The 24,724-nt window shown below is 39.9% G+C and overlaps 1 protein-coding gene and 1 non-coding gene across 2 annotated transcripts in view; one reads left to right on the top strand and one right to left on the bottom strand.

Annotated features, from left to right (window-relative positions):
• The window catches only part of Ttc3 (tetratricopeptide repeat domain 3), a 129,978-nt gene that overhangs the window by 47,715 nt on the left and 57,539 nt on the right, over nucleotides 1-24,724 (bottom strand). The window contains exons 16-25 of the mRNA XM_042687181.1: nucleotides 24,655-24,715; nucleotides 23,828-23,912; nucleotides 21,656-21,790; nucleotides 21,286-21,366; nucleotides 18,164-18,276; nucleotides 15,367-15,487; nucleotides 5,633-5,755; nucleotides 4,990-5,091; nucleotides 1,257-1,349; nucleotides 510-574 (exon numbers count right to left, since the gene is read on the bottom strand). Of these exons, the coding sequence (XP_042543115.1) occupies nucleotides 510-574; nucleotides 1,257-1,349; nucleotides 4,990-5,091; nucleotides 5,633-5,755; nucleotides 15,367-15,487; nucleotides 18,164-18,276; nucleotides 21,286-21,366; nucleotides 21,656-21,790; nucleotides 23,828-23,912; nucleotides 24,655-24,715 (979 nt within the window). The remainder of the gene's footprint in view (nucleotides 1-509; nucleotides 575-1,256; nucleotides 1,350-4,989; nucleotides 5,092-5,632; nucleotides 5,756-15,366; nucleotides 15,488-18,163; nucleotides 18,277-21,285; nucleotides 21,367-21,655; nucleotides 21,791-23,827; nucleotides 23,913-24,654; nucleotides 24,716-24,724) is intronic.
• Nucleotides 14,798-14,904, top strand: LOC122114317. The gene has a single exon (XR_006148559.1). It is a non-coding gene; the product is annotated as a U6 spliceosomal RNA (small nuclear RNA).

Genomic DNA, 24,724 nt, shown 5'->3' with positions numbered 1-24,724 from the left:
TCGAACCCAGGGCCTCATGCATGCAAGGCAAGCGCTCTACCACTGAGCTGCCTTCCCAGCCCAAGACCAAATTTTTTTTTAAAGATTGGAATTATTTGATCTGAACAAAAAGATACAGAGAGTGAATAATTTAGACAGTACCTTGAGTATATCAAGTTAAGAGATAGTCACTGGTTCAAGATATTTGTGAAAGAGAATTAAATAGAAAATAAGGTTTTTGTAATTAAAGTTGAAACAACTGAGATAAATATGTAATTTTCCCCCAAGTGTCAAATTGATTATTCAAAACATGAAATGTTGTAATATTACTAATAAACACAACAACTAAATAACTCTAAATCACATTTTTATATTTCATCATTCAATATCCATAAAATTCATTTAAAATAAATACTTGGATATAAGGGTGTACAGACAATTTTAAAAAGTGTAATTTAGAAATTTATATTTAAATAGCATTATATTTAAAGAGGCATCATACAACTACTATTGTGAAAAAAAAATCTTACCTGGAACATTTCTGTTTCAGAATAGGTCTTGGAGGAACTTTTTCTTTTGTGACCTTGTGTTCAAACTTCAAATAAAACAAAGACATCCAAATTTGTCTCATATTCCCATGACATAAAGCACAAAACCACAAGTAACAAGTATTTCAGGAACACACACAATGCTCAGTCTGACAGACAACAGTGATGATGTTCTGACCCAGACAAAAGCCCAGAAAGCTTTAACAAATAATATACTGAAAAGAGGAACAAGAGTAGACACACTTTTAGGAAGGTGTTCTTAAAAATTAAAAGCTGAAGATCCAATAAGCTATAAATATTATCACAATTATATACTCCTGTCACCCAGGTAGTGAAGTTAAAGTACTCCCACTCTAAGAACTGCCCTTCCATTCCCAACTTTGCAGAGGATTAAAATTATCAAGAATAAAAATAATAAAACTGAAATGTAAAAAGTCTCTTTCTCTTATTAAAGGTTAAGAAAAATGATCAAAAAATAAAAATAGTAAAATGGAAATGTAAATAGTCTCTCTTATTAGGAATTAAAAGAAGATAATAATACTTCACTACAATGTGTATCCTAATGTTTCCTGTATTTTCTTAAACAATTTAACTTGGTGGTTTTTTTTTTTTTTAAACCTGGAAAAGACAAGGTCCAAATGACACAACTTCTAAAAAGTGAGAACATATTTTACATGGTATAAACATTTCGGTTATCTCAATGAAGTTTCCCCATTATTAAATACTTACTTCACATTTTACTTGACCACCACTGCTGAAGATGATAATTTTAGAGATAGTTCCTTCACAGTCAGGTGTAAGACAGATGCCTTGCAGAAAATCCTATTTGATTTGAAAGAGAAAGTTAACAGAGTGGAAAGATCTGTATGTGTATACTTTTTTTGTTTGTTTATGTGGCTTGGACTCAGAGCCTGGGTGATGTCCCTGAGCTCTTTTGCTCAAGGCTAGCACTCTACTACTTTGAACCTCAGCTCCATTTCTGGTTTCCTGGTGGTTAATTAGAGATAAGGGTCTCATGGACTTTCTTGCCTGGGCTGGATTTAAACCATGATTCTCAGATCTCAGTCTCCTGAGCTGCTAGGATTACAAGTGTGAGCTGCTTACATCCAGCCTGTATACCATTTAATCACCAAGAACAGTCAAAAGATAGCATAGAACACCCTTTAGGGGAGCTCTGGAAGTCCTGTTCACTCCCACATGATCGTCAAAGCTCCAGAAGGGAGACTACACCTCTAGGTGTGGGAGAACTTGCTCTAGTTGAGACAAGGGAGACTGCCATGAAATATGGAACACTTAAGCAGAGGGCTGGCCACAGCCCTTTTCCTTCTGATATGGCAACATGTTCCAGAAAAGGGCCACTCTTCAACTAGGATTCAGAAACAAGGCCATGGCCACAAAGAACACAGCTGCCACAGCTTAACTGTGCACAATAACTGAAAACTTCAGCACAAATAATATAATCAAACAATAAAGCTCTCTTTGTAAACCAAAAGATATCTGGGCTGTACCTTACTTTAGCATCTTAGTCATGCTGACCAATTATTCGAGGATATTTCTGACTGTGAGAATAAAGCCGTGAAGAGAAAGTAGATGGCAAGAGAAATTCAAATTAAGACAGGCATAGCAGAAGTGACAATGGTGCTAGCTTTTGGAGATAGCATTCTATCTCTAGCTAACTATGTGAAAATTTGTTCCTGTCAAGTGAATAATTCCTACTGCTAAAATATCTAACACAAAAATTTCATTTTTTACCAATAAAAATTATGTGTATATAGGTTTATGTAGTTTAATAAATACAAAACAGAAATAAATTTTATAAACTCACGTAGATAATAAAATTGTGCCTTCTTTCAAAGTATTTTTAACTGTTTATGTGTTTATTTTAGCACTCAGTGGGATACATATGCATTTAAAAGACAAAATTCATACCAAGTTATCAGCCTGAAAATAACACATTTTCCCCACACAAAAAAAATGAACAGGAAGTGGCCTTTAAGGTAAACATTGTAAGATAATAGGTGACATACAAAAGAACACAAAGTGATATCAAACTGTCATATTATTTGGTAGCTAATTTCAGATGTTTTATAATCTGTTCATATAGAGCACTATTTTAAGTATTATGAGTCAGTTTATTACAAATGCCTCTGGAATCCTTGTCATTTTCTCTTGACTGATTAATGGTTTCCAATTTTGTTTCAAGTGCAAATAGTATTTCACACAAATAGTATTAGGGATGATACTACTGTGTCTCAAAGCGTTTGGTATAAGAAAACTCACCATTAACAAAGATAAAATTAAAGTTAATTTCTTAGTTCATTTTATCTTATCAAATTCTGGTAGAAAATAAAAATTTTGAGACATTAATTCTATATCAACGTTTTCCTAATGATTAAAAAAATCTGACTAGCTGGGTACCAGTGGCTCACCCTGTAATCCTAGCTACTAGGGAGGCTGAAATCTGAGGATCACAGTTCAAAGGCAGCCAGGGCAAGAAAGTATGTGAGACTCTTAATGCCAATAAACCACTCAGAAAATCAGAAGTGGCGCTGTGGCTCAAGAAGTACAGCACTAGCCTTGAGCTGAAGAGATGAGGGACAACGCCCAGGCCCAGAGTTAAGGACCCACAACCACCACCACCACCAAATCTGACTAAAATGGTATGTATTTTAAAGTCATGTATTTAATATTTTTATTGTTGATCCTAAAAATCATAAAACAACTGATAGTTAAGCAATGTATAAAAGGCTTCTATGGTTGTTGCCCACAAATTCTTTAGCCAGAGTAATGGCATGAGGCCTGTACTCCCAGCCAGGTATGACTGCATGAGGCCTATACTCCCAGTCAGATGTGACAGCATGAGGCCTATAATCCCAGTCAGGTGGGATAGCATGAGGCCTATACTCTCAGCCAGGTGTGACAGCATGAGGCCTGTACTCCCAGCCAGGTGTGACAGCATGAGGCCTATACTCCCAGCCAGGTGTGACAGCATGAGGCCTGTACTCCCAGCCAGGTGTGACAGCATGGGGCCTGTACTCCCAGCCAGGTGTGATGGCATGGGGCCTGTACTCCCAGCCAGGTGTGATGGCATGGGGCCTGTACTCCCAGCCAGGTGTGATGGCATGGGGCCTGTACTCCCAGCCAGGTGTGACGGCATGGGGCCTGTACTCCCAGTCAGGTGGGACGACATGAGGCCTATACTCCCAGCCAGGTGTGATAGCATGAGGCCTGTACTCCCAGCCAGGTGGGACGACATGAGGCCTATTCTCCAGTCAGGTGGGAACATGAGGCCTATTCTCCCAGTCAGGTGTGACAGCATGAGGCCTGTACTCCCAGTCAGGTGGGATGGCATGAGGCCTGCACTCCCAGTCAGGTGGGAACATGAGGCCTGTACTCCCAGTCAGGTGGGATGACATGAGGCCTGTACTCCCAGCCAGGTGGGACGACATGAGGCCTATACTCCCAGTCAGGTGTGACGGCATGGGGCCTGTACTCCCAGCCAGGTGTGACGGCATGGGGCCTGTACTCCCAGTCAGGTGGGACGACATGAGGCCTGTACTCCCAGCCAGGTGTGATAGCATGAGGCCTGTACTCCCAGCCAGGTGGGACAACATGAGGCCTATTCTCCAGTCAGGTGGGAACATGAGGCCTATTCTCCCAGTCAGGTGTGACAGCATGAGGCCTGTACTCCCAGTCAGGTGGGATGGCATGAGGCCTGTACTCCCAGTCAGGTGGGAACATGAGGCCTGTACTCCCAGTCAGGTGGGATGACATGAGGCCTGTACTCCCAGTCAGGTGGGACGACATGAGGCCTGTACTCCCAGCCAGGTGGGACGACATGGGGCCTGGACTCCCAGCCAGGTGTGACGGCATGGGGCCTGTACTCCCAGCCAGGTGTGACGGCATGGGGCCTATATTCCCAGCCATGTGGAAGACACAGGTAGAAGGGTCGAGGTCTTAGACCAGTCAGGAGAAACTGTAAAACCTTATCCTAAAAGTAAATAAAGTACAAAAGGGCACCGGGTGTGACTGCAGCACAATGCCCCAAGTGCAAACCACAGCACTGCCAAACAAAAAAGCAACATGGTTTTTTTGTTTAATGCTTAAAGCTATCTAAAATTTTTCTAGGGCTGGGAAGGTGGCTCCGTGGTAGAGTGCTTGCCTCACATGCATGAAGCCCTGGGTTGCATTCCTCAGGACCACATAAGTAGCAATACCTGGAAGCGGGACAGTGTTGCAAGTGGTAGAGCACTAGCCTTGAGCACAGAGAGGCTCAGGGACAGTGCCCAGGCTCTGAGTTCAAGACCTAGGACCAGCAAAAAAAACACAAATAACTAAACATATTGTGAATGCTTGTTAAGTAATTTATATTTCCTTAAGACTTTTCTGAAGATTTGTAGAGGAAAGCAAAATGAAGGACAATTAACATAGTAAAACATCCAGAGAATTCAATATGCCTTACCTTGTCAATTTTATCATTAAAGGTAGTTGTTTTTAACTTCTTCCAGCAGTTCATATGAAACTCTATTTTACAGTACTGGCAACAGCTGATTCGTATAAAACCCTGTGTTTCAAAAACAATGCATATTTTACAAATGCCTCGGCACATATTCACTCATGGCATATATACCAAGACAGAGAAAGAGATGCTGAATTTATCTGCATATGTAACATCTCATGGAGGGGAGCATAATACTTTTGTACCCCAAATACTTAGTCCCAGATATACTAAACATTTGTACAGTGGAGAGTATGCTCCCCTTTACCTCGTATCACGTATTATACAAACATTACTTCATCTGATCAACTAGAGATATGGTGCGGCGATTAGCTTCATGGATAAACCAGTACTGTAACCATTTATTCAAAAGCCAGACTTTGTCTCAAGTACGGTCTTTTAGGGGTCATTCAGTGACCTATCTTCTCACTTCACTCACTACCCCAGTAGTTCTAGATCTCCATGTGAATGCTAAGTCCAGGGCAATAAACATAAAACTGCTAGTGAGCCAGAGGACTTGGGTGCCTTTAAGTACAGAACTTACCCTACCCTTACATCTTAAAGCACAATTTTGCCAGTTAATGTCCATTATATATTCACTATTTACCTTGAAGTCTGGATCAGTTATGTATATCTGGATTTTGGAATAGCCATGGCACTTCTGATAACAACAAACAGCATCTGGCACTGGAGGAAACCTACATTCTTCAACAAACTTCTCTAACAGCATCTAAAATAAACAAAAAATTATTACTGCAATACTGTCAATAAAAATGGTTATAATTTCAATAATCTTTTACCAGAAAAATAATTTCAGCATAAGAAAGACTAAACCTACCCGGGCACTGGTGGCTCATGTCCTGTAATCTTAGCTACTCAGGAGGTTGAGATATGAGGATCACAGTTCAAAGCCAGCCTGGACAAGAAAGTCCTTTAGACTGTTATCTCACTATCAACTAGAAATGAAACTGTGGCTGCAATGGTAGAATGCTGGCCTTAACCACAGTGCCCAGCCCCTGAATCCAAGACTTCAACTGATACACAAAATAACTAAGAACAAACTATATACAAATTAAAAATCTTTAATTTACTTTTTTTTTTTTTTTTGCATGTCTGGGCCTTGAACCCTAGGCTTGGGTGCTATCTCTAAGCTCCTTCTGTTCAAGACTAGCATTCTATCACTTGAGCTACAGCACTACTTCTGGCTTTTTCTGTAATTAATTGGAGATAAGAGTGTCTCACAGACTTTCCTGCCACGCTTCAAACCGTGATCCTCAGATCCCAGCCTCCTGAGTATCGTGAGTAGGATTTCAGATGTGAGCCACTAGCACCCAGCTAAGTCTTTTCTTTAAAAAAAAAAAAGTGTCCAGAGAATTGAAAAGAAAATCTGTTTTCTTTTTTGTTTTTATTTATTTTTTTTGTCGGTCGTGGGGCTTGAACTCTGGGTCTGGGTGCTGTCCCTCAGCTCTTCAGCCCAAGGCAAGCACTCTATCACTTGAGCTACAGCGCCACTTCCGGTTTTCTTGTGGTTTATCGGAGACAGGAGTCTCACGGTCTCTCCTGCCCAGGCTGGCTTTGAACTGTGATTCTCAGATCTCAGCCTCCTGAGTAGCTAGGATTACAGGCGTGAGCCACCAGTGCCCGGCTGAAAATCTCTTTTAAATTTTCAGAGAAGAATAAAAATCTGGTAGCTGGGTGGTTTTTTTTTAGTGTTTTTCTTTTCTTTCTTTCTTTTATTTTTTTTGCCAGGTGTGGGCACTGTCCCTGAGCTTCTTTTGCTCAAGGCTAGCACTCTATCACTTGAGCCACAATGCCATTCTGGCTTTTTTTTTTTTCTGTTTATGTAGTAGTGATGAATAGAACCCAGGGGTTCACGCATGTTAGGTAAGCACGCTACTGCCACATTCCCAGCCCCTCCAGCTTTTTTTTTTTTTTTTTTGTCAGTTGTGGGGCTTGAATTCTGGGCCTGAGCGCTGTCGGTCAGCTCTTCAGCTCTAGGCTAGTGCCACAGCGCCACTTCTGGTTTTCTAGTGGTTTATTGGAGTTAAGAGTCTCATAGACTTTCTTGCCTGGGCTGGCTTTGAACCATGATCCTCAGACCTCAGCCTCCTGAATAGCTAGTATTGCAGGCGTGAGCCACCAGCGCCCGGCTCTAGCTTGTTTTTTTTTTTTTTTTTTTTTTTCTTTTTTTTTTTTTTTTATTGTAAAGCTACTATACAGAGGGTTACAGTTACATGAGTGAGGTTATGAGTACACTTCCTCTTGAACATTGTTACCCCCTCCATTGTTTTCCCCCTACCATCCCCTCCCTCCCTCCCTTCCCCGAGGTTCTTTTTTTTTTTTTTTGATTGTGATTAAATGATTACATAATTTCAAAGTCACAAGTTCATTCTAACTTCCCTGGAGCAAATTGTCTACCACAGTCTGTAATATATAACAGTGTTCACATGTTATATACCATATTTGTGATCAGCAGCATGAGGATATTTAGTAGTGGTTCAACCAGATGAGCGGGAGTTCTTTGTTTCTTAAGTCCTGTTAGTTTTGTCGTATCACCTAACCTTTTGGATTTAGCATCCACTTATGAGGGAGACCATGTACCGTTTGTCTCTTCGTTCTTGGCTTACCTCGCTCAACATGATTCCTTCTAGCTCCATCCATTTCCCTGCAAATGCCATTATTTTGTCATTTCTAATGGCTGCATAATATTCCATTGTGTATAGATACCACAATTTTTGGATCCATTCATCTGTGGTGGGGCACCTAGGTTGTTTCCATATCCTAGCTATTGCGAACAGTGCTGCAATAAACATGGAGGTGCACGTGTCCTTGTATATTGGTTCCTGTTGTTCAGGGTAGATGCCTAGAAGTGGTATGACTGGGTCGTAAGGGAGATCAATCTTTAGCTTTCTAAGGACCCTCCAGACTGCTTTCCATAGTGGTTGTATAAGTGTACATTCCCACCAGCAGTGTAATAGGGTTCCTCTTTCTCCACATCCCCTCCAGCATTTGTCGTTGGCTGATTTGTGGATGTGGGACATTCTGACTGGGGTAAGGTGGTATCTCAGGGTTGTCTTTATTTGCATTTCCTTCACCACCAGGGATGATGAACATTTCCTCATGTGTTTCATTGCCATTTTTATTTCTTCATTTGAGAAGTCCCTCTTTAGTTCCCTTGCCCATTTAGTAATTGGTTTGTTAGGTTTGGGAGGGATTAGTTTCTTGAGTTCCCTGTATATACAGGATGTTAACCCCTTGTCTGATATATTGCTGGTAAATATTTTTTCCCAATTAGTTGGTTGTCTTTCTAGCTTAGTTGCGATAGATTTAGCTGTGCAGAAGCTTTTTATTTTAAGGTAGTCCCATTTGTCGAGTCTCTCTCCAACTTGTTGTGACCCTGGGACTCTGTTCAGGAAGTTCCTTCCTGTGCCTATTAGTTCAAGTGTCTCTCCTACTCTGTCCTGTAGTAGTTTCAGAGATTCAGGTTTAATGTTAAGGTCTTTAATCCATTTTGAGTTGATGTTGGTGCATGGTGATAGGCTGGGGTCCACTTTTAGTTTTCTGCATGTGGCTGCCCAGTTTTCCCAGCACCAGCGGTTGAAGAGGCTGTGTTTCTTCCATTGTATGTCTTTGGCTCCTTTGTCGAATATCAGCTGGCTGTAGGCCTGTGGATTTATATCTGGATGTTCTATTCTGTTCCATTGGTCTTCGGGTCTGTTTTTGTGCCAGTACCATGCTGTCTTTGTGATCATAGCTCTGTAGTAGAGTTTGAAGTTCGGCATGGATAGCCCTCCCATATTGTCTTTATCCCCTAGAATTGTTTTGGCTATTCTAGGTCTTTTGTTGTTCCATATAAATTTTTGGACTGTTTTCTGTATTTCAGTGATGTACGTCATTGGGATTTTAATAGGAATTGCATTGAATTTGTATATTAGTTTTGGAAGTATCACCATCTTTACTATATTAAGTCGGCCTATCCAGGAGCATGGGAGGTCTTTCCATTTCCTAGTGTCTTCTGCAATTTCTTTCTTTAACTTTTTATAGTTCTTATTAAATAGTTCTTTTACATCTTTGGTTAGGTTAATTCCTAAATATTTTATTTTTTGGGAGGTTATTGTGAATGGGGTTGCTCCCTTTATTTCCCTCTCTTCCTGTGCGTTATCAGTGTATAGGAAGGCAACTGATTTTTGTGGGTTTATTTTGTATCCTGCTATTTTGCCGAAGTGACTTATGATTTCTAAAAGTTTGGGGATGGAGTTTTTGGGATCGTGGAGGTATAGTATCATGTCGTCTGCAAAAAGGGACAGTTTTACTTCTTCTTTCCCTATGCGGATCCCTTTAATGTCTTTTTCTTGCCTTATTGCCCTGGCTAAGGGTTCTAGGACTATGTTGAAGAGGAGTGGAGACAGTGGACATCCTTGCCTTGTTCCTGTTTTTAGGAGGATTGGTTGTAGCTTTTCCCCATTAAGTATAATATTGGCTATTGGTCTGTCATAAATGGCTTTTATTGTTTTTAGAAATGTTCCTTCTATTCCTATTTTCTCCAGAGCTTTTAGCATGAATGAATGTTGAATTTTATCAAAGGCCTTTTCTGCATCTGTGGCGATAATCATGTGATTCTTGACCTTGGCTCTGTTGATATGCTGGATTACATTTATTGACTTACGTATGTTAAACCATCCCTGTGTCTCTGGGATGAAGCCTACCTGATCATAGTGTATTATTTTTTTTATGTGTTTCTGGATTCTGTTAGCTAGAATCTTGTTAAGGATCTTTGCATCTGTGTTCATCAAGGAGATTGGCCTGTAATTCTCCTTTTTGGTTGGGTCTTTGCCTGGTTTGGGGATGAGTGTGATATTGGCTTCGTAGAATGAGTTTGGGATAGCTCCCTCCTTCTCTGTTTCTCTGAAGAGCTTGAGGAGTATGGGTATTAGTTCTTCTTTAAAGGTCTTATAGAATTCTGCTGTGAATCCATCTGGTCCTGGGCTTTTTTTTGTTGGAAGACTTTTGATAGCTTCCTGTATCTCATTATAGGATATTGGCTTATTTAATTGGTTAACTTCTTCTTTGCTCAGTTTGGGTAACTTGTATTTCTCTAAAAATGCATCCATTTCCGCCAGATTTTCTTCCTTTAGAGAGTATAGCTTTTGAAAGTAGTCTGTTAGAATTGTTTGGATATCTTGGGTACGTGTTGTGATGTTTCCCGTGGCATCCCTAATCCTATTAATATGGGTTTCCTCTCTTCTTTTTTTAATTAATCTTGCCAACGGGCCATCAATTTTGTTTATTTTTTCAAAGAACCAGCTTTTTGTTTCGTTTATTTTGGTTATGGTTTTCTAATTTTCTAATTGGTTAATCTCTGCTCTCAATTTGGTTATCTGGCTTCGTCTAGTAGCTTTAGGTCCCATTTTTTCTTGTTTTTCTAGCTGTTTTAGTTGCAACATGAGATTATTTACTTGGTCTGTCTCCATTCTCTTGATGTGGGCACTGAGGGCAATAAATTTGCCCCTCAGGACTGCTTTTGCTGTGTCCCACAAGTTTCTTTGTGAGGTGTTTTCATTTTCATTGAGTTCTAGGAAATGCTTTATTTCTTCTCTGATCTCTTCTGTTACCCAGGCCTTGTTAAGGAGTGTGCTGTTCAATTTCCATGTATTAGAGAAATTTCTGCGGTATGCTTTGTTATTGAGAGCTAGCTTGATTCCACTGTGGTCAGATAGGATACAGGGGATTATGTCGATCCCTTTGTATTTGCTTAAGTTCCTTGAATGAACTATGATATGGTCTATTTTGGAGAAAGTTCCATGAGCTGCTGAGAAGAATGTGTACTGTGTTGTTTTAGGGTGAAATACTCGGTAGATGTCAGTTAATTCCGCTTGAAGTATGGCCTCACTTAATTCGGTAGCTTCTTTACCGATCCTCTGGTTGGTAGACCTGTCCTTTGGTGAGAGTGGCGTGTTAAAGTCTCCTAGTATTATCGTATTGGGATCTATTTTATTCTGTAAGTTTGAGAGCATTTGTTTAACATATCTGGGTGCACCGATATTTGGGGCATATAAGTTGATGATGGTTATATCCTCCTCTTGGATTGTTCCCTTTATTAATATGTAGTGTCCGTCCTTGTCTTTCTGTACTGATTTTAATGAAAAGTTTATTTTGTCAGATATCAGGATAGCTACACCTGCTTTCTTATTGGGGGAATTTGATTGGTAGATCCTTTTCCACCCCTTCACTCTGAGTTTGTTTGTATGTTTGGCTGAGAGGTGGGTCTCCTGAAGGCAACAGATGGATGGGTCTTGTTTTCTGATCCAGTCCTCAGTTCGTTTTCTTTTAATTGGCGAATTCAGCCCATTTATATTAAGAGAAAGTATAGAGAGATGCATTGTTGTCCCTGCCATTCCGTTTTCCTAAGTTTTTCTTCTTTCCTTTCCTCCTGTGCTTGCTCAGTTAGACTTTGAGTAATGCCTGTTTGGGGCAGGTCCCAGTTCCTGGTTGCTTTCTTCAGGTTGTGTCCCCCCTCTTAGAATTCTTTGTAATGCTGGCTTAATGTTTATGTATTCATTTAGTTTTTCTTTGCTATTAAAAGTTTTCAGTTCTCCATCGAATGTGAATGCTAGCTTTGCCGGGTATATCAGTCTGGGTTGGCAGTTATTGGCTCTCAGGGCTCGTATGGTGCTTTCCCAGGCTTTTCTTGCATTCATTGTTTGTGTGGAGAGATCTGCAGTGATTCTAATTTTTTTCCCGTTGTAGTATAGCTCCTTCTTCATTTTTGCTGCATGCAGGATTGTTTCCTTATTATTCAGATCCATCATTGTTACTATTATGTGCCTAGAAGTGTTTCTCCTGGGATCTTGCTTGTTGGGTGTTCGATAAGCTTTTGTGATGTAGTTAAGATGGTCGTTTTTGAGGTGGGGAAAATTTTCATTGACTATCTTGTTAAATAGGTGTTGCATTCCCTTGCTCTGGAATTCCTCACCTTCGTCCACTCCGATTATGCGAAGGTTAAATTTTTTAGCATTATCTGCTTGCTCTTGAATTTCCCTTTGGTTTAATTTGAGTGATTTTTCCATATCTGTCACTTTTTGGTCCAGTTGGTGTATTCTGTCTTCTGTATCTGACACTCTACCTTCCATTTCATTCACTCTGTTGACCGTGGCTTCTATTGTGGTTTGCATGGTGGAAATGGATCCCTTTATGGATTCAATGTTGGTTCTCAGAGTACTGATCTCACTTCTTACTGAGGTTTGTGCAGCTTCTATTTTTGCATCCAATTTTTGTTTGATATCCTGTATATCTTTTGATAGTTCATCCTTGTGCTCTTTCAATTTCTGATCCATTTCTCGCTTTATTTCCTGAGTCATTGCCTCCAGCAACCCTTGGATGTAGTTTTTGTCTTCCATTCCTGCTTTGCTCCCACTGGGGCTCTCCCCTGCGTGGCTGCTGGCTTTTGAGGTGAGCTTGCTGTCCTGGGTAGTGGTAAACCTTGTGATTTTTCTCTGTGATTTTCGCATGGGGGTTCAGGAGACTGCTCTTCAATCTTGTTTTGGTGTGTCTGTCTTTGCTTGGTTGCTGATTCTGTATTGGTAGAGAGAGTCTGTGCCTGATCTGGATTCTGTTGGGAGCCTATTTCCAGCTGCTATTCACTTAGGATTCTCAGCTCTCTGCTGTAGCAATTCCCGCCTTTGGAAGGGTTGAGCAGCCTAGACTGCTTGTGTTTGCTCCTGCGGGTGCGCTTGGGAAGATCAGATGCTCTGGATGCACTCTCCCAAATACTGGAGTCTGCTATGGGCTCCTGATGTGTTTTTGTTTGTTTGTTTTGGGCTGGTTGTGGGCTTGAACTCTAGGTTTGGGTGCTGTCCCTCAGCTCTTCAGCTCAGGGCTGGCACCCTACCATTTGAGCCACAGCCCCACTTCTGACCCTTTTTGCTTTGTTCAGGCTCCGGTCCCCTGGCCTGGTTCCGGCCCCAGCCTGGAGCGCGCTCGTTAGGCCTGTGCTAATGTGTATACCACCTTGGTTATGCAGCCTGGAGGACACAGTTCAAATTTCTTCTACTGTTGGTAGTCTTGACCCAGGGGCACTGTTCCTGGCTTGAGCATTTAAGCTCCCTTCCAGGGGCGCTCTTGCTCTGGCCTGGCCAGCAGAGTGTGCTCCACCGGCTGGTGGAGCTCTCGAACAGTTCCCAGTTTTAGTGGGTCCTGTGGTCCGGGTGTTGGGGTAGGGAGTCTAGGTCAGGGTCTGGGGATTCCCTCCAGCTCTGGTCTCCCTTGATGGATTCCCTGTCCCCTGATGGGTACTCACCCTGTAGGCCGTCAGTTGTTATTGCAGTCCGTCAGTTGTTATTGCAGTCCGTCAGTTGTTGTTGCAGTCCGAGTTCAGTTGGGGTGGTTGCGGGCTGGGTTGGGCGGCCCCCCGCCGGGTCGTTGCGATCGCGATTGGGCAGGTGGTCTGCGGACAGGTCCCTTTGTGGCGCTGCTGGTGCCGGGCGGCTTTGGCGGGATGGAGCCTCTCCGCTCCGGTGGAGAGTGATGGGTGGGGTGGGATCCCCCTGGAGACTCCCGGCTGGTAGGTTTCTCTGTTCCTGGCGATCCGCTGTTCTGCAATCCGGTACCTGGTGATCTGCAAGCAGCCCCCTGTGTCTCTGTGGCTCCGGCAGCCCCTGCCGGGCCGGCTGGCCGGCGGCTTGGCGCACTGCCCCGCGGCCAGTAAAGGTTGGGGGAGGGGTCTTCGCTCTTCTCTGTTCTGAAATTCTTCTTTTCCTCTCTTTCTTTTTTTTGTTATTTTCCACCTCTGGTTTTTCTCTGAGTGTTCGTCTTTTTGTTGTTGTCGGTCTCTTGGGGAGATTAAAGGTTGGAACTCAAACTCTCTTTTTGGTTGGAGAGAGCTGTGGCGTTTCCCTACTGCCCCGTCGCCATCTTGGTCCCCCCTCCACATGTATGTTTTTATAGACTCTAGGAGTGGAATTGCTGGGATTTTTCCCCAAAGCAGCTGAACCACTTTATAACACCATATTACATTACATTCAGCAATCTAAGAATATTCTCAATTTTTTTACACCCTAGTGGTACTTATTGCTGACCTACATCTTAGCGAGTATAAAGTGATAATTCACTATGCTTCTTACTTGCATATCTCTGAAGGATATGATATTGTGCTAACTGGCAACCTCTGTATTTTCTTTACAGAAATGTCTTTGTAGATCCATTGTTTTTAATTAGGTTATTTAACTTCTTACTATTGAGTTTAAAAGCTGACCTTTGTGATTTTAAAAGCTTTAATCAAAATTAAGTTCTGTAGATTTGTGAGTTCACTACAAATGAAGACTTAACACATGATTTAGTCTCTCTGAAACTAGTAAAAAATTCTAATGGCTCTGAACATGACACTACGTTCATACTTTGATTCTTCACCTACTATCGCAGTAACTATAGTGACCAAAATAAAACAGTGCTGCACCTTCTTCTAAGTACAACAGTACAACAAACTGCTTAGAAATGTACAAGCTCAACTCCAGAATGTATGGCGTTGGGTTCTACCTGTACAACTGCCCTGCTGTTTACCTTGGAGCTCATAATTTGACTTCCCTCAACTCAATGTCCCTCCTCTTAGAATAGGAAGGAATCACAGAAGCCAAGTCTCAGGGCTTGGAAGATATGAGACTAGCACAGAGGAACTGCCAGTGATTCTCACTAGTCTTTAGAGTCATGCCAGGCCATCTGGATGGAGTACTGCTACCTCTGTCTTCAGTCTCTGAGCTAGTAAGAAATACTTGAATAAGTGTTCGCTTCGGCAGCACATATACTAAAATTGGAACGATACAGAGAAGATTAGCATGGCCCCTGTGCAAGGATGACGCGCAAATTCGTGAAGCGTTCCATATTTTTTGGAAAATGAACCCTTAGATATGTATTTTAATGTTTTTTTTTCTTTCATGCATGTGTTTCTAACACATTTATAAGATTATCTCTTTGTTGCTTTGTATGTCCCTCCCCCACAGTATAACCCCTGCTTTCACTATATTTGATGTCAGTATAACTTGTGGAGGAGATGGGGAAAAACCAGTTGTTTAAGGATACAGGTGGACCTGTTGCAACAATGAGAAGTACAAGTTGTCATGTCCAAAACGAGCTTTACAACGTCGGTGGGGGGGGTGGAGGGGGGAGGAGAAGGATTGGGATTGGGGGGGAGGGGGGAGGCTGGGAAGGGATGTGAAGGGTAAACCAAAGGAGGAGGCTGCAATGCTTGGTAAGAAATGTACGCATTATCCTGCCCATGTAATTGTAACCCCTCTCTACAGTATGTTCACAAATAAAAAAAAAAAAAGAAATACTTGAATAAATGGTTACCTTTATTTTCTCTGGATGAGACTCTTCAATAATCACATTACTTGTGGGCCAAGTTAGCACACCAGGAAGACGACAAATCAAAGTTTTTGCTTTTTCAAAATGATTGAGGGCTTCCAGAAATCTAAAGTCATAATAAAAAAAAAAAGTTCAGAAGAAGTGACATGTTTTCATTTACTGCAGAAGTTATCAAGATTTCAAGCTTACTAGGAAGAACAAATTTGGTAAATGACTAGGTAGAAATAGTCAAGATAAATGTTCTTAAAAAAAAATCACTAGGTTGCCTTGCATGCATGAGGCTCTGGGTTCAATTCTTCAGCACACATAAGCAAAAAGAAAAAAGCTGGAAGTGGCGCTGTGGCTCAAGTGGTAGAGCGCTAGCCTTGAGCTGAAGACCTGAGGGACAGTGCCCAGGCCCAGAGTTCAGGCCCCATGACCAGACCTACCCCCAAAAAAATCACTAGGGCACTGATAGCAATAAAACACAACTTTGTTCTGGGTTCTGTTTTGTTATGGAGAGTTATGCAATAGGCCTTTTAAGAGTTTTAAGAATCTGTTCACTAAAGAATATCAGAAAAAAAAAAAGAAGCATATCTAGAACCAGTTCTGGTGGCTCACCCTATAATCTTAGCTACTCAGGAAGCTGAGATCTGAGGATCAAGGCTCAAAGCCAGCCCAGGCAGGAAAGTCTATGAGACTCTTATCTCCAATTAAGTACTAGGAACCCAGAAGTGGCACTGTGGCTCAAGTGGTAAAGCACTAGCCTTGAGCACAAACGGCTCAGGGATAGCAGCGCCTAGGCCCAGTTCAAACCCAGTCAAATCAACAATAACAACAACAAAAATCCCTAGTACTAGATGATAGCATTAATCAAGTCTTTCTTCTGCTCTTGAGAGAATAAAGACAATTTCTTGCTTTCTCCAATCGTAAAAAAACTTCCTAATTTAAAAACTTATTTTCTGCCAACAGGTATAAAAAGATTTATGAGCAGAACAATTAGATCACCATCTACCATAAGACAGTTTCCAACGGCAAAACTCTGAAGCAAAAATTCCTCATTAGAATGCCCATTATCTATCATAGATATATAAATCATACCATGTTATTTAGAAATTAAAATGGAAATTTCAAATTGGTAAAACCTTCTCAGTTTACCACAATCCCAATGTCACTTTCCTGTCACTGCTGCATTAAAAAGGTATATCCAAAACAATTCACACTGGACTTTAAAATCATTTGCCATTCATAATAATGATCTACCTTATCCTTAATATAGTTCATCATAGTTAGACAGTAATTTCACAAAATAAAAGTTCTTTAATCTCTAAAAAAGGAAACTCTAGGTACACTTGAAAATTAGATGAAAGCTCAGAAATAACTGAAGTTGTGAATGATGGCTAATTAGCTGACAATTATTTCTTTGAATAATTTAGCCTAATACACCTAGCATTATGTGAGTATAAGTGGCTAGAATAGAGATTTTAAAGTGTAAGGCATAATCCTGTTCCTTAAGGGCCAGATGAACCATTTGGAAAGAAAACAAAGAGACAGGAAGCATTAGGCCAGCAAATGCACATTGGATTAAGTTAAAATTCCAAGGAAGGTTGTGGTAATAAGAGTTTTTTGTTGTTGTTACTATTTTTTTTCAATCAGGGCTTGGGTGAGGTCCCTGAGCTGCTTCTGTTCAAAGCTAATGTTCTACCATTTCAGCCACAGCACCACTTTCGTAGATAGTGGGTTTTTATGTCTAACGCGTGATACCTTTGTTTTTTTGTTTTTGTTTTGGCTGGGAGGGCTTGAACTGAAGGTCTTGAGCATGCTCATCGGGCATTCAACTACCTGAGCCATGTCTCCAGCTTTTTGCTGGTTAACTGGAGATAAGCATCTCATGGACTTTTCAGCTTGGGCTGGCATTGAACATGATCTCAGCCTCTGGGTAGCTAAGATTATAGACATGAGCTGCCATGTTTGGCTTCATGATATCTTTGAGAATGTATGTCCTCTCATTTTCATATTTTTTAAAAAAGAAATTGGCATTTAATTAGGGAAATTAGACTTGGAGAAGGGTTCTAAGGTTGAACTCATAGCCACAGTTCTTTTGCTTTCAGTTTGTTTTTGGATAGTTTCTCAACTAACTTGCTCTAAGTTAATCTGAAAACACCATTCATGATCATCCTATCATTACCCACAAAGATGGAACCACAAGGCAGGTACCACCATTCCTCTCTCATAACGTGTATGTGTGCACGCACGCTCCCGCACACCTGTGTGTGTATGTGCTAGTGCTGGGGCTTGAATTCAGGGCCTCCTGCTCTCACTTGGCTCTTTTGCTCAAAGATGGTTGATATGCTACCACTGAAGCCACATTCCACTTCACATTCTTTGCTGGTTAATTGGAGATAAGAGTCTCTTAGGTTTGTCTGCCTAGGCTAGCTTCAAATCATAATCCTTAGATCTCAGCCTACTAAGTAGCTACTAGTGCTCAGCTCACAATTAAAGTGTTCTTTTATATTAATTCAGTCACCATTCATAGAAGATACTTACTAAAGGGTATGACATGCTTCAGGTTAAATCATTCTACTATTGATTTTCTTATTGAATTTAATAATACAAAACACCAGATACTACAGTAACAGCGTTGATTAATAATTGATATAGAGATACTAGCTATTCAAAGTAAATCAAAATTATGACACTGTATCACACATAAAATAGTAAAATAATTGCAGCAAAATGGATCATCATTGCATTAGACTTCAAGTGAGTTATTAGCCTGATGCTTAGGGTCATTTCTACTAACCTGTTTTTTTTCAAATATACTTTCCCAATCCCACAGTAGGCCAAGCAATCAAGTCCCTCATTGGGATAGTGTTCAATAATCCTCTTAAACTGGTTTTCAGCCTCAGATAATTCCTTTAATAGCAATTAGAAAAACAATCACTTATACAAAGAAAAATTACTGGAATAGGCTTTATTTTAAAAATTCTTATTATATAAAATATATATATATAATATACATGTTTTAAAAAACTAATTATCAAAAGTTCCTATGAACTTCTGTATTTGTTTTTTCAGAAATTATATAAATTTCTGACTACATTGCTACTCCAGTAGTTATATGGAAACACATTTACTAGTATCAGTACTAAAGAGAGAAATTGATATGTTTGTTCTTCCTTTTATAAGATTAATTTTGGTGCAAATACACCATAATGTATATTCTAGGAAGTGCTGTTCCTTTGGAAGGACTGGCATAACAAGGGCTCTCCCACACCCTGGCGTGCTTCTGTGGTATGTAACAAACAAAAGCTCTACCTGAAAAACTGAACTTTAGTAAAAACCTGACAGAGGACACTCTTGAATATTCTTGTCAATGGGAAGTCTTTGTGTTTTAATAAATTTTATATTTGGAAAACAATCCAAAAGTATTTAGTTGTACAAATTAATAACCCAGTTGTGGGTGTAAAAGGAAATGTCACTACAAAACTAGAGGTTTTGTAAGCAGCTTTGAGGCCAGTACCAAAGGAGGCATTCAAAACTGTTCCAGACCAGGACTGAGCTGGCATAAACCACACAGCTTAAGGGACAACTCTGGTGAAAAGCTTTCAAATGTGGCAGTTCTACCATATTTTTGTGTGTTTATTTAAATCAGTCTCATAATTACATTATAAATGTAACAATTACTTTTTAAATTCTGATAGGGTAAAATACAGTATTATTATTCTGTCAATGTACAAATTAAATAAATAGTTATCTCCAAAATTCTACTGAAAATGGAATTAGGCATTAATGGAGGACACCCTATCTGTCCCATCATAAAGAAAAATAAATGAACCCTAGGAAGAATAGAGCTCTGGAAGTGAGTGGGATATCAAAGATAACTGGGTGATATTTAGAGTTCAAGCTTTCACCTACAAAGAAAGCTTAGGGCACAAGTGAGCATTAAGGGTATTATATTTGAATCATCCTAAATCATCTTAGCATTTACAGAAAACCAAAAATCATTAAAAATTTAAAAGCTAACCAGTGCAGGTAAGTAAACATCCCAGAAAAATGAGCCAATGGAAACCACAGATTGAACCTAACAAGCAGATCATGTGTAGAATTATGGGCACCCTGCACTCAAGAAACTAAACCTAGGCATTCACCCTCCAGGATGAAGAAACAGTAATAAAGTCATTTTCACTCCCCCCCCCCCCCCCCCATAAAAGAGCCTAACAAAGTTAACTTTCCAGCTTAAAACAAACTTCCTTTTCTAATCTCCCCCAGGCCCATTCCGGCCTTCCATCAGCAAATGTAACAAATATCTAAAATCTGATTTAGAAATAATCCATGACTTTTCTTTTCTTTGATGCCAGTCCTGGGGCTTGAATTTGGGCCTGGAAACCAAGCTTTTTGGCACAAGTGCTCTATCATTTGAGCCACAGCTCCATTTCCAGCTTTCTGGTGAATAACTGGAGATAAAGAATCTCTTAGATTTTCCTGCCTGGGTTGGCTCTGAACCACAATCCTCAGATCTCAGCCCCCTGAGTAGCTATGATTACCGGTATGAGCCACCAGTGTCTGGTTAGTCCATGACTTTTTACTGTGGTGAGATGCATAGATCTTATGTAACATATATGCATAATCTGTTGTTTTATGCCAGTCCTAGGGCTTGAACTCAAGGCTTGAGTACTGTACCTGAGCTTTTCTGCTCAAGGCTAATACTCTACCATTTGAGCCATCGCTCCATTTCTGGGTCTTTAGTAGTTAATTGGAGATAAGAGTCTCACAGACTTGCCTGGGCTGGTTTCAGACCATGATCCTCAGATGTCAGCCTCCTGAGTAGCTAGGATTATAGGCATGAGCCAACCCAGCTCTATATAAATTTCTTTCTTTCTTTCTTTTTTTTTTTTTTGGTCCGTTTGTGGAGTCTGAACTCTGGGCCTGGTGCTGTCCCTCAGCTCCTCAGCTCAAGGCTAGCACTCTACCACTTGAGCCACAGCACCACTTCCGGCTTTTTTTTCCTGCTTATGTGGTGCTGAGGAATCGAACCCAGGGCCTCATGCATGCAAGGCAAGCGCTCTACCACTGAGCCAACTACCCAGCCCCTCTGTATAAATTTCTATATAATGAGATAACAATGTTCATTATCTCCAACTTTTCCTTTTCCTCAATATTTGTGTTTCTGATATCTTTATATTTTTATATAAATAACAGGCAGGTTTCCCATCAATTGCTAAGCATAGACTTTTTTTCCAGTAGGAAAGTCAAACATAATTTTCCTCTACTACTACTTCTTTTGAGACAGGATCTTGCTAAGTTTCTCAGGAAGTTCTCAAGCTCAAAATCCTCCTGCTTGTGTCTTCTGAATTGTTTTTTTTTTTAGTTTTTGATGAGTCTGTCTTCTTTGCCTTATATATGGTGTATTCACATGTAAATCTTTGGAAGGGTTGCGAGGAGGACACAGAACTTAAGGGAAAAAGGATGAAAAATGGTAACAGTGAAGCTCATTAGACACTGATAAAAGTGAACTATACAATTTGTGGGTGGAGACAGGAAGAAGGGGCTGGGAGAGAATGAGGGAACAGATGACACTGTATGAAAGGAAATGTACACATTACTTGACTCATGTAAGGGTAACCCTTTTGTACCACCTCTATAATAATAAAGTAAATTTAAAAAAAAACCCACAGATTATTCCAGCATTTGAGAGTTGAGGTAGGACAGTCAGCAGTCTGGAATACATAATACACTATATCTAAAAAAACAAAAAATCCAAAACAAAAAGCAGTATCAAAACTAAAAACACATAAACTAGGTTAATTTAGCTATTTTAGATTTTCAAAAAAAGTATAGAGAGGAGCCAAAACACTTTGCACATAGCTTCTGAAATCCATGTCCTATTTTAATTACTTTTTTCAGTTAAAAAAAAAATCTTACCTCAGGTTGTCCTATTCCAAGAAGAGAAATGGCAAGTCCATAGACTACTAATACATAGTTGATCATAGCCAGGTTTAATTGCTGCCAATAAAAATGCTTGAGTTAAAAATGTGAACACAATTCTGCCCAATTTATATCATGCTTTCTTAGCCATAACAGCAAAAGAGTGAAACAACATCTTGCTATTATTGACTTAAGGATCAAACAGAATTAGAAAATAGGGCTTGCAAAGATAAGCTGTTAGACTACCATGAAGTAGTAAAGACACTGAATATATGTCTGATTTATACACATACACACACAAGTTAAAGCTTAATGGTCTTCTAAACTCACCCAAGAGCATCAGCACTGATGAAAAGTTAAGAAATACCTTTATTTTTTGGGGATCTAGACCATTTAGCAACTCTGTAAAGGCCTGTGCGGCACTGCGGCAGCGCTGCTCCAGTAAGGCCGTGTAGCCATCCTGAATTAAGCTTCTCAGCATTTTCATTATGTTAGCAAAATCCTGCAAAAAAGAAATCCTGTTTCAGTAGCCCAAATCTATGCCTTTTAAGAATAAAATATGCTAAATTCATCAATAATATTCCATAAGTAACAATTAAGTAAATATCAAAATTAGTCTTTATTAATCATCCTAAAAATTCCTAAAAATGGAAATTAAATGGCAATGCTCCCCCATGTTCATTCTGATATATCTGCCATTGCCGGTGACAAGAAAGGGTAGTTCATCTTAATTTCTACAGGGTGCTGAGCCTTCCTTTTTCAGATTCAATTGACATCTTAACAATGTATGTTGTTTATTTATATGGAGTTTCAGAGTACCTATAATGCAATATTTGAATAATTTTTCTATCTGCACAGTCTCAAAGTTTTTTAGACTTGATAAAAACCAATGTTGTTGTATGTTTCTTTTGTGCCGGGGCTTAACTCAGGGCCTCATGCTCTTGCTTAGCTTTTTCACTTAAAGTTGGTACTCTACTATTTGAACCACACCTCTACTTGGGGCTTTTTGCTGGTTAATTGGAGGTAATAATCTCTTGAATTTATCTGGATAGGTTGGTTTCAAATTTCTTTTTTTTAATCTTTTGGTCGGTCGTGGGGCTTGAACTCTGAGTTTGGGCACTGTCCCTCAGCTCTACAGCTCTACCACTTGAGCCACAGTACCACTTCTGGTTTTCTGAATGGTTTATTGGAGATAAGAGTCTCATAGACTTTGCTGCCCAGGCTGGCTTTGAACTGCAATCCTCAGATCTCAGCCTCCTGAGTAGCTAGAATGACTGATGTGAGCCACTGCCTGAAATTATCAAATTTCGATAATCATATCTCAGTCTCCCTGAGTAGCTGGAATTACACATATAAGCTATCAGTTTGATAAAATCAATGTTAACACATAATTCAAAAATTTCCAGGCTGGGCACCAATGGCTTATCCCTGTAATTGAAGCTATGAAAGAGCTGAGCTGGGCACTGGTGGAATACATCTGAAATCCTAGCTACTTAAGAGGCTGAGATCTAAAGATCACAGTACAAAGCCAGCCCAAGGAAGAAAGTTGATGACACTCTTATCTCCAATTCATCACAGAAAAAGACAGAAGTGGTACTGTAGCATAAGTTTTAGAGTGCTAGCCTTGAAAAGGAACTTAGGGATAGTGCCCAGGCCCAGAGTTCAAGGCCTAGGCCTAGCAAAAATAAATAAATAAATAGGAATGAAATTTGAAACCAGTCTAAGCAGGAAAGTCCATAAGACTCTTATCTCCAATTAACCATCAAAAAGCTGAAAGTAAAAAAAAAAAAAAAAAAAAGTAAAAAAATAAAAATAAAAAAGCTGCAAGTGCCCATGTAATTGTAACCCCTCTGTACAGTATTGTTAAAATAATAATAAAAAAAAAAAGCTGAAAGTGAAGTGGTGGCTTAAATGGTAGAGCATTATCCTTAAGCAAAAAAGCTCATGGACAACACTCAGATCCTGAATTGAAAACAATTGAAGACAACTGAAGATTGTCTCCAACTGTTAGATATTCTAAAACGAGTTTTACATAGATGATTAGAAATGTTTTCCCTTTGTAACCTGTTATACAGAACTGAAGTAACTGAATTTTTAAGTGACACACACATTTTGAAGTACTTATGCCACGCTAATAACTTTTCCATCACTAGATAACATGAAAAGATTTATATACAAAGTTTGTTATTTTATATGTAGGTGAAGTATATCTGACTAATATCAAGTTATTCAAAGAAAAGTTTGCTCTTTTACAGCCAGTAAAAACACTGAAATTGTTTAAATCCTTTTAAAATTATTTAACGTTAACATTATTGTTAAAACTTTTGAGAAACAAAGGTATTGTAATTCTACAGTATTAACTGCTAGTTAAAGCTCTGGCTAATAATTATCACATTAATGTTGAATTAGTGCTAGTTTGGTTTCTTAGGAACTACATATTAAATCTTGGCTAAAACTTTATTCATGTGAAAGATGGTTTTGTTTTTTTTTCCCCCCACAAAGAGTTGGCTTTCTCTACAGGAAAAGCAACGTCTTTTACCTGGTGTGCAGCTCTAGAAGATTTAGAAAATTGTTTCTCCAAGAGACTCTTCAAATCTACTGGTAGAGTCAGTTGTGAACTAGAACTAAAAGAGAAAGAAGCATTTGAAAATAAAACAGCACTACTTTCATGAAGATACAGAATATTTACTAAATGTTATTGAAACTACTCAGTACTGGGTGGGGATATGGCTCAAGTGAAAGACATTTACTTAGGAAGCACCAAGACCTACATTCAAAAACCAGTACAGTGGGGCGCTGGTGGCTCACGCCTGTAATCCTAGCTACTCAGGAGGCTGAGATCTGAGGTTCGCGGTTCAAAGCCGCCCGGGCAAGAGAGACCGTGAGACTCCTATCTCCAATAAACCACCAGAAAACCGGAAGTGGCGCTGTAGCTCAAGTGGTAGAGTGCTCGCCTTGAGCTGAAGAGCTGAGGGACAGCGCCCAGGCCCAGAGTTCAAGCCCCACGACTGACAAAAAAAAAAAACAAACAAAAAAAAACCAGTATAGCTGGGAAGTTGGCTCAGTGGTAGAATGCTTGCCTCCCATGCATGAGGCCTTGGGTTCGATTCCTCAGTACCATATAAGCAGAAAAAGCCGGAAGTGGTGCTGTGGCTCAAGTGGTAGAGCGCTAGCCTTGAGCTGAAGACCTGAGGGACAGTGCCCAGGCCAAGAGAAAAAAAGAAAAAAAAAATTACCCTTCTATAAGTAAAATCCTTCCGTAAATGGAAAGCCATTATGAGTTCCTGAATACTACTAACATACTGAATCCCTCTAAATCTAATGCAATCTCAAATAAAGTCCGTCTAAAATGAGAGAAAAATATACCTGAATTTTTCTGATTCACAATTTCGAGATTTTTGTTTTCCTTTATGTTTTGGAGGCTGACCTGTGAATA

Source organism: Dipodomys spectabilis, unplaced genomic scaffold (genome assembly GCF_019054845.1).
Source record: "Dipodomys spectabilis isolate Male_0828 unplaced genomic scaffold, ASM1905484v1 ptg000107l, whole genome shotgun sequence".
Taxonomy (NCBI): domain Eukaryota; kingdom Metazoa; phylum Chordata; class Mammalia; order Rodentia; family Heteromyidae; genus Dipodomys; species Dipodomys spectabilis.
The sequence above is the reverse complement of the archived record's forward strand: the minus strand, read 5'-3'. Positions and strand labels throughout refer to the sequence as shown.